Source organism: Eschrichtius robustus, chromosome 6, assembly GCF_028021215.1.
Source record: "Eschrichtius robustus isolate mEscRob2 chromosome 6, mEscRob2.pri, whole genome shotgun sequence".
Lineage (NCBI taxonomy): Eukaryota > Metazoa > Chordata > Mammalia > Artiodactyla > Eschrichtiidae > Eschrichtius > Eschrichtius robustus.
Genome location: NC_090829.1, coordinates 35,999,112 through 36,016,712, shown reverse-complemented (window position 1 = coordinate 36,016,712; position 17,601 = coordinate 35,999,112). Strand labels below are relative to the sequence as shown.

At 39.2% G+C, this 17,601-nt stretch overlaps 1 protein-coding gene across 1 annotated transcript in view; it reads left to right on the top strand.

The window, feature by feature from the left end:
* Positions 1 to 17,601, top strand: part of PLCH1 (phospholipase C eta 1) — a 227,094-nt gene that overhangs the window by 151,665 nt on the left and 57,828 nt on the right. The window contains exons 7-9 of the mRNA XM_068547370.1: positions 4,237 to 4,330; positions 6,439 to 6,642; positions 14,533 to 14,653. Of these exons, the coding sequence (XP_068403471.1) occupies positions 4,237 to 4,330; positions 6,439 to 6,642; positions 14,533 to 14,653 (419 nt within the window). The remainder of the gene's footprint in view (positions 1 to 4,236; positions 4,331 to 6,438; positions 6,643 to 14,532; positions 14,654 to 17,601) is intronic.

Genomic DNA, 17,601 nt, shown 5'->3' with positions numbered 1-17,601 from the left:
TTTCAGATTTTCCATCATTAGTGTATAGGAATGCAAGACATTTCTGTGCATTAATTTTGTATCCTGCAACTTTATACCAAATTCATTGATTAGCTCTAGCAGTTTTCTGCTGGCACTTTTAGGATTCTCTATGTATAGTATCATGTCATCTGCAAACAGTGACAGTTTTACTTCTTCTTTTCCAATCTGTATTCCTTTTATTTCTTTTTCTTCTCTGATTGCTGTGGCTAGAACTTCCAAAACTATGTTGAATAATAGTGGTGAGAGTGGACATCCTTGTCTCGTTCCTGATATTAGAGGAAATGCTTCCAGTTTTTCACCGTTGAGAATGATGTTTCCTGTGGGTTTGTCATATATGGCCTTTATTATGTTGAGGTAGGTTCCCTCTATGCCCACTTTCTGGAGAGTTTTTATCAGAAATGGGTGTTGAATTTTGTCAAAAGCTTTTTCTGCATCTACTGAGATGATCATATGGTTTTTATTCTTCAATTTGTTAATATGGTGTATCACATTGACTGATTTGTGTATATTGAAGAATCCTTGCATCCCTGGGATAAATCCCACTTGATCGTGGTGTGTGATCCTTTTAATGTGTTGTTGGATTCTGTTTGCTAGTATTTTGTTGAGGATTTTTGCATCTATGTTCATCAGTGATATTGGTCTGTAATTTTCTTTTTTTGTAGTATCTTTGTCTGGTTTGCTATCAGGGTGCTGGTAGCCTCATAGAATGAGTTTGGGAGTGTTCCTTCCTCTGCAGTTTTTTGGAAGAGTTTGAGAAGGATGGGTGTTAGCTCTTCTCTAAATGTTTGATAGAATTCCCCTCTGAAGCCATCTGGTCCTGGACTTAATGTTTGTTGGAAGATTTTTAATCACAGTTTCAATTTCATTACTTGTGATTGGTCTGTTCATATTTTCTATTTCTTTCTGGCTCAGTCTTGGAAGGTTATACCTTTCTAATAATTTGTCCATTTCTTCCTGGTTGTCCAATTTATCGGCATAGAGTTGCTTGTAGTAGTCTCTTAGGATGCTTTGTATTTCTGCGGTGTCTGTTGTAACTTCTCCTTTTTCACTTCTAATTTCATTGATTTGAGTCCTCTCCCTGTTTTTCTTGATGAGTCTGGCTAATGCTTTATCAATTTTGTTTATCTTCTCAGAGAACCAGCTTTTAGTTTTATTGATCTTTGCTATTGTTTTCTTTGTTTGTATTTCATTTACTTCTGCTGTGATCTTTATGATTTCTTTCCTTCTGCTAACTTTGGGTTTTGTTTGTTCTTGTTTCTCTAGTTCATTTAGGTGTAAGGTTAGATTGTTTACTTGAGATTTTTCTTGTTTCTTGAGGTAGGCTTGTATAGCTATAAACTTCCCTTTTAGAACTGCTTTTGCTGCATCCCATAGGTTTTGGACTGTCGTGTTTTCATTGTCATTTGTCTCTAGGTATTTTTTGATTTCCTCTTTGATTTCTTCAGTGATCTCTTGGTTATTTAGTAACGTATTGTTTAACCTCCATGTGTTTGTGTTTTTTACGTTTTTTTCCCTGTAATTCATTTCTAATCTCATAGCTTTGTGGTCAGAAAAGATGGTTGATATGATTTCAATTTTCTTAAATTTACTGAGGCTTGATTTGTCACCCAAGATTTGATCTATCCTGGAGAATGTTCCGTGCGCACTTGAGAAGAAAGTGTAATCTGCTGTTTTTGGATGGAATGTCCTATAAATATCAATTAAATCTATCTGGTCTATTGTGTCATTTAAAGCTTCTGTTTCCTTATTTATTTTCATTTTGGATGATCTGTCCATTGGTGTAAGTGAGGTTTTAAAGTCCCCCACTATTATTGTGTTACTGTCGATTTCCTCTTTTATAGTTGTTAGCAGTTGCCTTATGTATTGAAGTGCTCCTATGTTGGGTGCATATGTATTTATAATTGTTATATCTTCTTCTTGGATTGATCCCTTGATCATTATGTAGTGTCCTTCCTTGTCTCTTGTAACATTCTTTATTTTAAAGTCTATTTTATCTGATATGAGTATAGCTACTCCAGCTTTCTTTTGACTTCCATTTGCATGGAATATCTTTTTCCATCCCCTCACTTTCAGTCTGTATGTGTCCCTAGGTCTGAAGTGGGTCTCTTGTAGACAGCATATAGATGGGTCTTGTTTTTGTATCCATTCAGCAAGCCTGTGTCTTTTGGTGGGAGCATTTAATCCATTCACGTTTAAGGTAATTATCAATATGTATGTTCCTATGACCATTTTCTTAATTGTTTTGGGTTTGATTTTGTAGGTCCTTTTCTTCTCTTGTGTTTCCCACTTAGAGATGTTCCTTTAGCATTTGTTGTAGAGCTGGTTTGGTGGTGCTGAATTCTCTTAGCTTTTGCTTGTCTGTAAAGCTTTTGATTTCTCCATCAAATCTGAATGAGATCCTTGCCGGGTAGATTAATCTTGGTTGTAGGTTCTTCCTTTTCCTCTCTTTAAGTATATCATGCCACTCCCTTCTGGATTGTAGAGTTTCTGCTGAGAAATCAGCTGTTAAACTTATGGGAGTTCCCTTGTATGTTATTTGTCGTTTTTCCCTTGCTGCTTTTAATAATTTTTCTTTGTCTTTAATTTTTGTCAGTTTGGTTACTATGTATCTCAGCGTGTTTTTCCTTGGGTTTATCCTGCATGGGACTCTCTGTGCTTCCTGGACTTGGGTGGCTATTTCCTTTCCCATGCTAGGGAAGTTTTCAACTATAATCACTTCAAATATTTTCTCTAGGTTCTTTCTCTCTCTCTTCTCCTTCTGGGACCCCTATAATGTGAATGTTGGTGCATTTAATGTTGTCCCAGAGGTCTCTTAGGCTGTCTTCATTTCTTTTCATTCATTTTTCTTTATTGTTTTCCGTGGCAGTGAATTCTGCCATTCTATCTTCCTGGTCACTTACCCATTTTCTGCCTCAGTTATTCTGCTATTGATTCCTTCTAGAATCAAAAAAATAAAAAAGTAGAAATACCTTCTATTTTTCATTTCAGTTATTGTATTGTTCATCTCTATTTGTTTGTTCTTCTTCTAGGTGTTCTTTAATTCTTCTAGGTCTTTGTTAAACATTTCTTGCATCTTTTCGATCTTTGCCTCAATTCTTTTTCCAGTATCCTGGATCATCTTCACTATCATTATTCTGAATTCTTTTTCTGGAAGGTTACCGATCTCCACTTCATTTAGTTGTTTTTTCTGGGGTTTTATCTTGTTCCTTCATCTGGTACATAGTCCTGTGCCTTTTCATTTTGTCTATCTTTCTGTGAATGTGGTTTTCGTTCCACAGGCTGGAAGATTTTAGTTCTTCTTGCTTCTGCTGTCTGCTCTGGTGCTTGTTAGTATATTTAAATACCATTGTGAGATTGTGGGGCTGAATGGATTTTGGTAAAAATATTGCATCCTTTGTTAGTATTAAAGAAATTATTCTCAAAGAGTTTGCTTTTCCCAGTGATACTAAGCATGAAATGTACATGCAGCAAACTTGAGACTAATTCAGTAATGTTAGCATATACTGCTTTTTTGGTACCATACATTTTTCTTACAAATATTAATCAATTTAATCCCCACATCTACCTTATAAGGTAGCCACAGAGAAGGTGAGTGACTTATTTAAGACCACACTGTTAATAATATGAGCCAGCTGATTTTAATACAAGCATTCTCACTCCAGAATTCTCACCTACCTTTTTATTTTTATTTTCTTTTGCTAACCTTTGTGTTCTTGAGTCACCATGGCAGACTGCTGTCATGAATCGGTTGAAGGATCTGTAGCTATAAATACACAGGTGGATTTACCTAGAATACGCTTCTTTGGTAGAGAGTCATTTTCTTTTTGCATACAATTTATGATTAGCAAACCTCAGTGTTTGTGTAGAAAGCATTACTTTTGCAGATAACTACTAGCTTACAGTGAGTGGATACTTGGCAATGCGTTTGCACTGATTATTGACTTGGTTTTATTAATCTTGTTGCTTCATAGAGAACATTTGTTTAGTAGTTGAAGGACTGTTTTCCCTGATTAAATCTGAAAGGTATAAGGAATACTGAGATCATGATCATTTTCCAAAGGTTAAGTAGTTATGACACTAGTAACCTCAAATATGGCTCATTTAACCATTTTGCACTATATCACGAATGCTTAAAAAAATCAGTATGCCCTTTTAGCATAGAGGAACATATCTCATGAAATTGCAGGTACTGTACTATTGTTCTGTTTTGTTTAGATGACGAATGTGACAACAGACTATTGTATTGACGTCATCAGAAAATTTGAAGTTTCTGAAGAAAATAAGGCAAAAAATGTCCTTGGCATAGAAGGTAAAATAACCAATATCCTTAATTTCTCATTTCTCAGTTCAGTTTGCTAAGTTACATTCTAGCAAAATTTTTAGGAAAAGAAATAGGGAGATAACCTTGGAATTACAGATGATTCAAATAAAACCCATGACACACATATTTTCCTACAAAACAGATGCCATGATTTTGCTGTTTGTTTTACTTTTGCAAGGACAGTAGCATTTTCTACTCCAAGCAAGTCAACTTGATGCCACTATGTATGATAGATGCCAAGAAATATTTTGACTTTTCTCAAATGGTTAATTTTTAGAAATAGTCTCAACCAGATAATCTCATGAAGGGAAATTTGGCCCTAAAATAAGTAAACATGTTTTTTTGTTTTTTTTGTTTTTAAATGTTGGCAACTAATTTGTTTTCCCTAGTTGGTAGTGGTAGAGAGGTTGTAGGAACCACAAATTTTGTTAATATGACTATCTCATTTTATAATTGAGGAAAGTGAGGCTTAAAGAAATTAAGTAATTTGGGACTTCCCTGGTGGTGCAGTGGTTGAGAATCCACCTGCCAATGCAGGGGTCACGGGTTGGAGCCCTGGTCCGGGGGATCCCACATGCAATGGAGCGGCTAGGCCCTTGTGCCACGGCTACTGAACCCGCGTGCCACAACTGCTGGGGCCCGTGCACCTGGAGCCTGTGCTCCACAACGGGAGAGGCTGCCCGCACACCACAATGAGGAGTGGCCCCCACTCTCTGCAACTAGAGAGGGCCCGCACTCAGTGATGAGGACCCAATGCAGCCAAAAATAAATGAATGAATGAATAAATTTAAAAAAAAAAAGAAAAAAGAAATTAAGTATCTTGCCCACAGTTATATATTCAGAATCTAGCTCCTAGGATATTACGTATAAATGATATGGCATGAATATAGCTACATGTATCTCTAAGTCATATGTATTTAAAATATGTAGGGAAAGAAATTTGTAGGCTGCTCTCCAAAAGAGAACAGGTCCCAGGCAGAATAGATAATCTTAATAAAAAAAAACTACTGAGGCATCCCACTTCCTGCAAGAGCATATGATACCATGGCTTATCTTACCAATTTTGATTGTTGTCCTCCTATTCCCCCAAACAGGCTCAGTGTGGACAAGGGGGTATGATACTGTATGTTTACTTCCAGGAATAGAGGCTAATTAAAACGAAGAGAAATTATTTAATATTTATATAATTAAAAGCTATTTTAAAAACAACCAAAGAAGATGAACTAATTTGGACCTTTCTTTACCAATAAATGAATCTTTTCTTTGCTGAGGCCTTAAAAGATGGAGTTAAACCTGATTTCTAAGTTATGGCCATAAAGATGAGCATAAAGAAATTCTCCAGAGTTTCAGAGGATATTTACCGGTAGTTTTACCACAGGATTCTTGAAGACTTGAAATAATTTACCCTAATAATCATTCCATGTAGGTACTTGTAGGACATTCACATGTCTGTTAATATGTTAATGAATGCCCCTCCTACCCAGGCACTATGTTTTTGAAAAACTGATGGGGTTTTCTACATAATCTTGAAATACTTTTTCACATTTCTCAAATGTGCTAGCCATTAGTAGCATCTTGCCAAACCAGTTTCATAGTCAAATAATCATACCCTGATTTTAAGCTATGCCTAACTTCTGACCTGTTACCTCAGCTATGGCACTGACAATACTATTTTTCAAATCAACTGAATAACCTATCAGGTTGCTGTTGATCAGTATATCACTTAGGATAAATATGGCTTGAACACTGCATGAGCCACCCATTAGGTCACACTGAATAATCATAGCTTGAGTTCAGCAGTTACTGAAGAGCTTTGCAATAAGCCCCCTCCCTCCCTCAATCAAAACTCTTAAAAAGTCTGTTTTTCTGTAGGTTATATTTAAACTGCTACTCCCCAAAGTCATATTTCAGTTTTTGACACTGTCTATTTGATCTGAAGCACATCTCCCATTGCCCCGGTATTCCCTGCAAAGGCTGTCCTGAAGGTAAATGAGGTAATCAGTATGAACAAACTTTGATCTCTTTTGTCCTTGATAGAGTCGGTTAAGTATATATGCTTCAAAGCTATAGTACTTCACTCTCTCTCATTTCCAAAGGCTTCACGAACTTCATGCGTAGTCCTGCTTGTGACATATTTAACCCACTGCACCATGAAGTGTACCAGGACATGGACCAGCCCCTGTGCCACTACTACATCGCTTCCTCCCACAATACATACCTGACCGGGGACCAGCTCCTGTCTCAGTCCAAAGCGGACATGTACGCACGGGTGCTGCAGGAGGGCTGTCGCTGCGTGGAAGGTGCGTGCTTTGAGCGCGAGTGTGTGTGGGCGTCCACGTGCTTTAGTCAGGCACGTCTAGCGTAAATAATGGAGACCTAAAAAAATGCACTCATGCTAATCAGAACTATTTTCCCACTCACTGTAAAGTCATTCTTAACTCATAATCCTCTCTGGTTCCTCCTGACACTTCAAACAGGGAGAGAGATGTGTACTAGCATTTGGGAGGCACACCTTCAGGTGCTGAAAAATTGTGATGAATGTGAAAGTTTTTCCTAGAAAGATTTTTTTTTTTTTTGATTAAACAGTAGTAAAAATGGTTCAGGATAAATATTTATTTTTAAGATACTTCATGGTCTATCAATCAGCCAACACTTATTAAATTTCTAGGAGGTTCCTGGGGGTGAGGACACAGATGTAAGACGTGGTTTCTATCTTTAAGGCGCTCACAGTCATTAGAAGGGGTGGACGGTAAAAATCATAGTATGGTGTGAGAATTCCACCAGTTGAATCAAACGTGGTTGAGAGGTGATACAGAAAGTGAGGGGTGACGTAAAATACGATGAGAAATCAGTTAGCCTGGGAAGGTAGACTTGGGTCAGCGATAAAGGGCTCTGAGTGCTGTGATAAGGAATTTCAACTTTAGCTTTTGGTAACGAGGGTCCAGTGGATTGTTTTAATACCTAGAGTGATATGGTCAGACTTGCAGTTTAGAAAGATTGCTTGGGAGCAGTGTAGGAAGATAATTTTTCTTTAAGATGTATGTTTGTGGTGGGGGAAGGAAGGTGAAACTAGAGCAAGGAGAATGATGGGAAGGCTATTGAAATGATTCAAAGGAAGGATCATAAAAGCTTAGACTAGGTGAGAGAGATGCTTATACGGATATTAAAGAAGTAAACTTACAGGACCTGGTGAGCAAAGTAAAGGATGTAAGGCTTGAAGGGGAGAGCTGGAATGAATGATGGTGCCATCACCTACTGTGGGGACTGAGAGGAAGAGCATTAATGAGTTCAGCTTTCCATCAGTTGAGTTTATAGTGACTTTGTAATATTTACATGGACATTTTTATCAGTCAATTAAATAACAATATGTGAACTCAACAGAAGGATCCAGAAAAGATAAAGATTCCACAATTCCAAGTTTTCTGTGTGTTAGTGTACAAGATCACTTACAGAGACCTTCATATGTAAATGTACATCACAGTGGACAAGATCACTTAGAGGAGTGGCAAAGAGAACAAGGCCTGAGGACTTATGCAATCCAACCTTTCGAAGCAGAAAGAACAAGGGGAACTGACGAAGACAACCAACACAAAGCAGTCACTTGGACCTAAGGGATGAAATGGTCAAAAATGTCCCATGCAATAGAAAAGTAAAATAAAGACTAAGTGTCCAGTCTGGTTGCATTTGACAGCTGGGAGGTTATTAGTGTCTTTTGCTATATAGTTTTGGTGGCCTTCCAGTGGGAAGGTCAGGTAGCTAATCTGCTGTGAGTTAGTCACTTGGCATTTTTTCTGCATTAGGGGAAGACTTGATACAGGGTTGGGGAGGTTTTGAGACTTGGAAGAGGGGAAAATGAGGATTCATTCATTTTGTTTTTAGATGGGGTAGGGGACAAGAAATTTTAAAATGGTTCATGCCTGATACCCTCTCTTTTCTCAGGATAGTAGGAGAGAACACCATCCACTAAGTGTAGAGTGGGTGGAGGTTGGCTGGGGGATGGGGTCTTAAAAAGATCAGCAAATAATGAGAAAGGAGTTGACAAGATAAATTGGGGAAGGCCTAGCTAATTTCAAAAACAGTCTTTAACAAAACAGTCTTTTTGTTATACAAAATCTGCATGCTCAGACTGCCCCCCCCCACCCCATTCCCAACAGACTAGGTATAGGAGCAGTGAAGACAGATTCTAGAATTGATCCAAGCCTCTAGATTTCTAGGTCTTATAAAATATCTTCAAGATGTTGATGAGAGCTCTTTTAGGTAAGTGACAGTAGGTCCATGAACTAGGAAAGGAAATGAAGGGGCCACAAAATGAGGTTAAAAGACTAGAAGACTCAAAGAAACAGAAATACTGAGAATGTTGGCATCACACATACAATAAACAAGAACAGAGAATTATTATCGCAAGGTGGGATTTTGGATATAGTTGAGGTGATGACTATATGCAGGGCGTGTGGTGGGTGAGCATGATTAGAGTGAAGCAAGGAGCTGTTGGCATTGAGGTCAAGGTTAAGCGACTGGGTAGATTGCCCACATAGACTTTTAAGTCAAAGGATGCTGACAGGGAGATTCAAAGCTAAAAAATTAGAAGATCAAAAATTGGATATTAAAAACTGTAAACCACATACTTAAGTAGAAGAAGAATGCTACGGAAAAGCCACTTGAAAGACACCAGGAAGGTAGAGATGGATAAAGTGAGGTTTAAAAGTGGGGGGATTTTTTAAATGAATGTAGAACAACAGTTGTTTAAAAGTAGCATCCTCATTTTGTGATTTAAACAAAAGAAGCATCTGTGGAGAAAGGAAGTAGTATCCTCCCAGGTAAACTGGTTGTTAACCAAGATAAGGGGGTTGAGGAAGAATTCCAGAGAGTCTGATGATGAAAGGGGGTTTGTTAGAGAGTCTGATGATGAAAGGGGGTTTGTTTACACTGGAATGGAGATTCCATGGAGCAAAGGGGAATTGCTTTTTGGTGGGAGCATACGGGAGTCAGCAGTAGGTAGCAAGTTGTTCTTGGGGTGGTGGAATAGTGTAGGGAGATGAATAAAGCAGTAGGGCAGTGAGATAATACTGGTGAGTAGAGGAGCTCTTTGTCAGATAGTTTCTGGCTTAAAGAATTTGCTGCTACAAAAGTAGCATATGTAATGTTACAGTGATAGTAGTAGTAATGTTATAAAGGCAAATTGACATATTTTTTAAATGGACAGGTATTAAAAACTATCTGCATACAGAACCATTAGGACCACTACAAATTTAGCCCTCTGGAAGTGTATGATTTAAGACATGGCATTTTTGCAGTAGATGCAGAGAACACCTACTGACAATAGTGACTGATAATTGAGTAGCTTAAGCAACTAGATAATGAAGATGCTTATAAAATATGAGCATAAAGGAAAACCTTTCGAGCAACAAAAGGTCTTGAGGTGACATTCTGTTCTCAGCCATTATTCAACCATTTGTTCACTCAGCACTCAAGCAGTTTTACAAGTCTGTCATGCATAGAGATGCCAGGTCACACACCCTTATTGGCTTCAGAGTGATGGTTGCCTATCATTTTAAATGGTGACATTTTCTTGGAGGCCAAATGTGGAAAATGACTTCTGGTGACTCCATGAAGTGAAAGTCAACTCCAGACAGTTTTGCAATTTTGTTACTTCTTTGCCCTGTACTGTTTCCTTTGCTTTTCAGGTCTTTTAGGTGTCCAATCATTTCTTTTTTGATTTCTCTGTCCAAAATCAGTGTCTTACCCAAGCTTAACCATGTTCTAATGATCAACTCCTTACTGAATCAGATCTTCTAATTCTGGCGTTCCTTGGGCTATTAAGAAGGAAAGTTATCTGATTAAGATAATTTATAGTAAGGCACAAATAATTTTTAGTTTTAGCTTTTTCAGGGATCTTTTAATTTTAAAATTAGCTTTTGGAAATTGTGTGCAGCAGATGACATTGAACATGGGCCTTCCCTTGTACCTTCTTTCTTCCTCTTTACCAGTCACCAAAGTAATAGAAGCTATTGATCTTTGCCCTCCTTGTGTAAAATGTGTTGCTTGCTCCAGACATTCACACAAACTGAGAAGATGCACAGCTTGGATATAATTTCAAAGGACGTGCAATCTCTCAAATATCTCGCCAAGCCTGCATCAGCAAATTTCTCCTCTGTTGTTTGGCTTGAAGTTTTCAGTATTGGAATAATTGACTAGACAGTGAAAGTCAAGCTGCTATTTCTGGCAGCATTATACTGTGTTTATCTAAGAGACTTGGTCAGCTTTGTACTTGCTGTATTTCCTGTCTGAAACTATGGTTGTCACCTTGGCTTTGAATATACTGGGAAGGAACAGGGAAACCACCATGATTTCATCCCCTTTTGTGGGCTAGGTTCTGGTTAAGTGCTTTCCATACATTCTTCTTTAATTCTTACAACACTAAGGAAGATGGAATAATCTCCTTAAGAAAGCACCCCAACTTGGGGTAGGGTTGGTGGCTCAAGGTCCCATAGCTAGGAAGCTTGGAAGCTGGTATTTGAACCCAAGTTGTCTGACTCCCCCACTTTGCTTCTCCAGGAAGCCTTTGGGGTTTTTGGAAGAACAAGCATTGAATGACATGACCAGCCCAAGGGGGGGATCAAATAAGGGCCATCAGGTCACATAAGGAAGACTAGGAAGCACAATACACAGCACAGAGAGGAGGTTGACTTTAACAGGAGGCATTTGCTTGACTTGTGATTAGGCTTGGCATCTAAATATCTAGATGTTCCTGAAGACTTTAGAACTTGATAACATGATTTTTTGTGCTCTCCTGACAATTTCTGTCAGCCCTGTGATTTGAAGATCTTAGTTTACACTTCAAGCTTGGACCTGGAGGCACCAATCTATATACACCCAGTGGTGCTTTATCTACCTTACTTCTGGATGAAGTTGTTTTTATTCTTAAACAGATGCAGCTAGGAGTTAAAGAACCTGATTTATAGAATGTAGCAGGTCATGGATTAAAAATTTCAGGTCCCACAGATAATTTTCTGAAGCAGCTTTTGCCAAGTATAGTTCTTAGAGATGGAGAGTAATGATTCTGGACAGTTTTTTCATGGTATTGTGACCTGAAGGATCTCTCCACTTTCAAGCTTCTATTTTGATAATACTGTGTTTTCCATCTCCATTAGTTCAGCTGCAACAATGTCCTCGGTCAGGATATATACGGTGTCTTGGGGAAGACGAATAAGTGTTTTGTTGGTGAAGTGGGTTTGCCAGCAAATCAGATTGATGACATTTTTTACACGGCCTTTCATTTCCCTTGATTTTCAGCCCTAGTTGCTTTATAAATATGGATGTTCTGTCCAGGGGATTTTCACTTTCATTATGGAACTGACGTATTGTTGTTGTAATCGGTTTACAACTTTTCCTGTTATCTCTGGAAGCACTATCAGGGTGGAACATTTTGAGTTCCACTATGAAAAGCTGTCATGTTAGTCTCTCAGCTGGCCTTCAGATCTGACCAGCTGTTTGTCAGGGTGCTTTCGGGGGCTTCTAACATGTGGTCTGATTGAAAAAATGGGCCTGGCTATTTTGTGGCTAGGAGATTGGTTAGAGGATTTCTACTTTGCCAACATTCTCATCATAGCACTAGCTCTTACAGGAGCTCTTCATGGCCATTTGAACTTGGCTATGGATGCCACGCGTTCAGATGGCAGCACCATTTGGGGATGTTGCTATCCTCATTTAACAGACAAGTGATAAAATAGACCTAAAAAGTGAACGTTAGGAGAACCATCCTCAACTATGCATATTCTGCCTGTGTTACAAATGTTAGCAAAAGGGCTCCTTCTTTCATTACCAAGGTAGTTTCTTATGAAGAGATATTTTTATGTGTACATGATCATCAAGTCAGCTGTGGCATTGCCTCGTCTACTTTGCATTCTTTTTGAAAATGTATTAGCTCATTTATGAGAAACCCTCCTATGCCCTTTTTCTTCCAAAATGGGATATAAATTGGGGTATATTGTTTAAGTTACATACTTTTGAAACATCTGTTTATTCTTTTCACACTTATATCCAAAGACAAATTAAAGAATGTCAAGCACATGTCAAAAGAGGGGTGGAGCCTCTCTTCCGAGAAGATGCCTTTATATGTTTGACCTCATTTACAGGCCCAAAGGAACAGTATAACACTGTATGATAGCATCCCAAAATATTTGTTCTTAAACTTTGTTTCCAGTATTCCAATGGTTTTAACCTTGAAAGTACTTTCTCCTTTTCCTTTTTCCATTTCCTGCCCCCCAAGGATATTTTAATAGGCAGTATTTAATTGATATATGTAACTGTATTAGTTAGGGAACAGAACCGCCTCCCCCCCACCAACTCTCATCTATCTAGAAAGAGAGACAGAAAGAGAGAGGAAAGAGACCTTTGACTTTTCTCAGATCTGGTAACTGGGTCCTTATTCCTACTTAGGAATGATTGACTGACAGTGAGAAATAGTTACCTCATTTAGACACACATTTCCTGTTGGGCTGCTACATTTATTTATGTGACCTGCTAGGTTCTTGTTGGTATTTGAATTTGTGACCCCCTGTCATAAGGAAGGGCAATGGCATGAGAGCTGGCAAAATTCTATGGGGGATCCTGGTTTAGGATCTAAATCCTTAATCAAGGATTTGACCCTTGGTTGAGACTGAGATAAGCAAAGTGAAAGAGGGCACTTCAGTTGACCTTAAATGAAAGAAGCAAAGGCATGGAAGTAGGATCATATGTGAGGAAGCTTGCCTAACTGGAAGAATAAGTCTGTGAGGTTGGAAGTAGGAGAAAATAAGTTTGACTTGTCAAACAGGAGCTAAGATATTAATTAACTAGTTTCTTTAACAGTTAAGCCTAAATCTCTGTGCCCTAAAACAACTGAAGTTTATTTCTTATGTGAAGTCTGAAATAGCTGTTCTTAATAGGTGACTCTTTCAAGCAGTGATTTAGGGGTACAGGCTCTTTCCTTCTGTGTCTGTGCCATCTTCAGCACATGAATTCCAAACTCACAGCGGAAGAGAGGGCATGGATAACTGTGAGGGCAGGGTTTCATAAAGCAGACCTGGAAGTGGTGCACATCATTTCTGCCCACATTTCAATGGCCATGTCCTACTGCAAGGGAAGGCTGGGAACTGTAGTCTAGCTGTGAGCTAGGGCGAGAGAGAAAACAGGCTTAGTTGAATGGCTAGCCAGTCTCTAGCGCCAGAGATAGGGACCCTGGGGTTAAGCAGGCAGGAGCTGCTATAGGTTGTTTATTAACAAATTTAACATAGACCTACTGAGTACATACTATGTGTTGGATGCTATGTTATGCACTGAGTAGGCTTTTGAGCAAAGTAGTGACATGGAGAAAGCAGTGTTTTGAGAAATTAGCCTGGTGGCAAAGTGTAAAACCAGGGAAGGCAAACTCTAAGTTGGGGAGGATGGTGAGGAAGCTGTGGTCTTTCTCCAGCTGCGGGTCAGTGAGGTTGTCCATACTCGTAACAGTATCAATAGTATCAATAACAATAATGATTACTGTGTGCCATGCAGGTTTATAATCAACTTTTCATGTACTTATAAATCACTCAAACTTATGATTCAAGTCCTGTTCTTAGTTTTCCTTTTATGGATGGGGAAGCAATACTTTAAATTATTAAATCATTTGTCCATATTCACATAAATCTTAGCAGGGCTTGAAGATTCGAAGTTAAGAAGTCAATGCTATTTTAGAACTACTGTCGAATTAATCAAATAGAAATAAATCTAATGGAAACATAATGAGTTTAGGAGGACAATGATGAAAAACCCAGTTACTGATTTGAGAGGGTCATTGAAACATTAAAAGACTATAGTAAACTGAATAAGAAGAAGTAAAATTAGAGAAACAACCTGTTAAGAAATATCACTATGCTCAGGCATACTCGATTGGATTTAGCTCAGTTTCTAATGAGAGTTCTTGGTAAATGCTAAGCTGCTTATGTATATGACCTCTTTGTTAACTATAAGCAGTTGCAGTAAATCATTTATAATCTCTAATTCCTTATTCTGATAAATATGCCAGAACACTCATTTCGGTCTGACATCTTTGTCATGATCATAACATGTATAAGCTCAAACAATAAACTTAATACTTGTCTGCTATTTCCAGAACTATCAGGACACACCAGAAACTTTGGCTTGTTGATGTGACATTCTGTTTTTGGCAGTTGACTGTTGGGATGGCCCCGATGGAGAGCCGGTCGTACACCACGGTTACACACTCACTTCAAAGATCCTCTTCAGGGATGTTGTGGAGACCATCAACAAGCATGCCTTTGTGAAGAACGAGTAAGTAGAGCAGCAGCTGGGAGCCAGGCTCAGCTGGGACATGGACCACTGCCTGATGTAACACGGCCACCAAGCCACACACTTCCTTGGAGTCTACGTCTCGCTTTCTCCTGCCCTGGTTCTCTCCTTCCTTCCCAACAAAACACTGAACAAACAAGGGCCACATGTACATACTTTCTTGTGCTCCCTTTATTCCTTACCCCATTCTCTCTCAAGATGTTGCCTCCTCGAAGCATGTTCTTACAAAGAGTGACCTCAAAATTTCTAAGGCCAGGGTGTACAGAGTGTCTATAAAGTTTAGAAACACAGGTTACTATACATAATAAATAGCTTATTGGGATTACATTGCAATACAATAAAATAATAATATCTTGGATTCCAGACTTGCTGGATGTCCTATGTATACTGAAGTGCCTGGGGTCCTTATGTTGCTTGACCCCTCCTTGGCATTTGATAATGGTGATAATTTTCTCCTTAATACTTGCTTTTGGGGGGCCTCTATTATAGCATTCTCTCCTCTATTGCTGCCATTGCTTCTTGACCTCTTTCTTTAGCCTACGGTCTTCTAGTCCGTTTCCTCACTCCTTTAATGGTCACTATTTCCTAAGTTGTTGTCCTTGGTCTACTTTTTGGTTATTTGCCCATTATCTATCCAGAACGTTTTCCCTAAGTTTCAGAGATATATTGAAAAATTCTTACTACAAATTCATCTGAGTATCCCATAGGTACCTGAAAATTAACAAATTTCATTATTTATGCAGACGTTTACTTAGATATTTAAAGGCGCCCACTCTAAGCCAGGCACACTATGATAGGTTTGGGGAACCTCAACACTGAGCGAGGATAAGACTCCTACCAGCACGGGGCCGCCACCCCAAACTGAACTCAGCCTTTCCTTCCGCCAAACGTCCCCTTGCTCCATTTCCTTCTAGTAAGGAGGCTAGCACTGTTTACCAATGGCTTTACCTAGAAACTGGGAGTCCACTCTCGATTCAGCCAATCTTTTCAGTTCTACTTGCTACATTATCTTTTGACTCCACTGCCTCCTCTTCATTTTCATTTCCCTTTGGTTTCTCCTCCACGCTGGTGTAGTATGTTCCTTTCTGAAAATATAAGCTGATGTTGTGATTCTTGAAGTCCTTCAAAGACTCCCTGTTGTACATGGTCATGCCTTCCGTGCCCTTCAAGGCCTGGCCTCTTCCTGCTCTTCCAGTGTTGTCTTCCACTGTTGTTCCACAGAGACTTGGGCTTCTGCCGTCACTGACTGTCTTCTGGAGTCCCTAGGGATCTCAGTGCTTTCACAGACCCTACCCTCACCTGTGCCATTCTCTCTGTCTGAAACACTCATCTCCATTATTCCACCTGCCCAATTCTTGCTCATCCTAGAAGACTGCTTAGGCATTGTCCCTCTGGCAAACTTACCAAGGCTACAACTGATTTAAATGCTGCTTTTCACTGTCCTTAGCACTCAACATATTTCTATCATATCATACAGCACCTTCTTGCAATTGTTGGTGACTTGCCTCCTTTTAAGTAGTTAGGACCATGAACTCCTTGAAAATATGTGGCTATGTTTTATTCATTCATTTTTAAAAGAAATTAAAAATAAAACTTTATTTCCCTCCCCACCCTTTTTTTTGGCTGCTATGTGCGTCTTACAGGATCTCAGTTCCCCAACCAGGCACTGAACCCGGGCCCCAGCAGTGAAAGCCCAGGATCCTAACCACGAGGCCACCAGGGAACTCCCCCTTATTCATTCTTTATTGCCTAGCCAGTGCCTGCAATATACCAGACATTCAAGAAATGATTTTTGCATTAAAAGAGGCAAATTAAAATTACAATTGCATGAAATTAATTTTATAGACATTAGTAGCCTTTAAAATTTCTAACATTTCGTCTTCTCATTAATTAAATATGAAGTTAAAGTGCTGTTCTGATGAGAGACACTTGCTGCATAGCAGGTTTGGTTTGTGGTGTCTTCCACATGGAAGAATCCGAGTACTAAATTCTGATGGGTCTTTTTACCCTGATTGCTACTAATCTTAGCCAAGTTGATGAAGTGATTTGCCGTTATTTTCCAACATGGGAAGTAGGGCATTGAGAAGACCTGCTGTCTATGTACTTCGGAGGACCCTCTGGTGACTTGACTATGCTTACTTAAAGTCTGGGGATCCTTAGGAGAAAAGCACTTCAAATTAAAACAGTTAATAAGCTTGTTTAGCACATTTTAAAAGTGCAGCTTTAAGTTCTAGTTGCATCTTTTTTTTTTTTTTTCTGGCCGTGCCGCCCAGCATGTGGGATCTTAGTTCCCCAACCAAGGATTGAACTCGCACCCCACTACAGTGGACGCGCAGAGTCTTAACCACTGGACTGCCAGGGAAGTCCCAAACTGAAAATGTTTTGTTTTGTTTCATGTGTGGTTTTTTTTTGGCCTCAACACACCACACGCGGAACTTCCCTGACCAGGGATTGAACCCATGCCCCCTGAGTGGAAGGGCAGTGTCTTAGCCACTGGACCACCAAGGAAGTCCTTAGTTGCATCTTTACACCAGGGTTTCTCAACCTTGGCACTATTGACATTTTGGATCAGATAATTCTTTGTGATGGGGAACTGTCTTGTGCATTGCAGGATGGTGAGCAAATTCATGACTTCTACTCACTAAACACCAGTAGCAACCCCCATCCCCAACATTGTGACCACCAAAAATGTCTTCAGACATTGACAAATGTCCCTTTGGAAGGGTGCCACACAGTTGCCCCAGCCCCTGTCGAGAAGCACTGCTTCATACACCAAGAATCATTAGATACTGATAGCCTTTTTATAAACAGATTGATAATTTAAAAATCCATTGCTAGAACTCCCTGATGTGACTGCGCAGACAACTCAGGGTTGCTAGTCTGCTGTTTTTCTCTCTTTCTACCACTCTGGGGTAAAACCCATGTGAGGA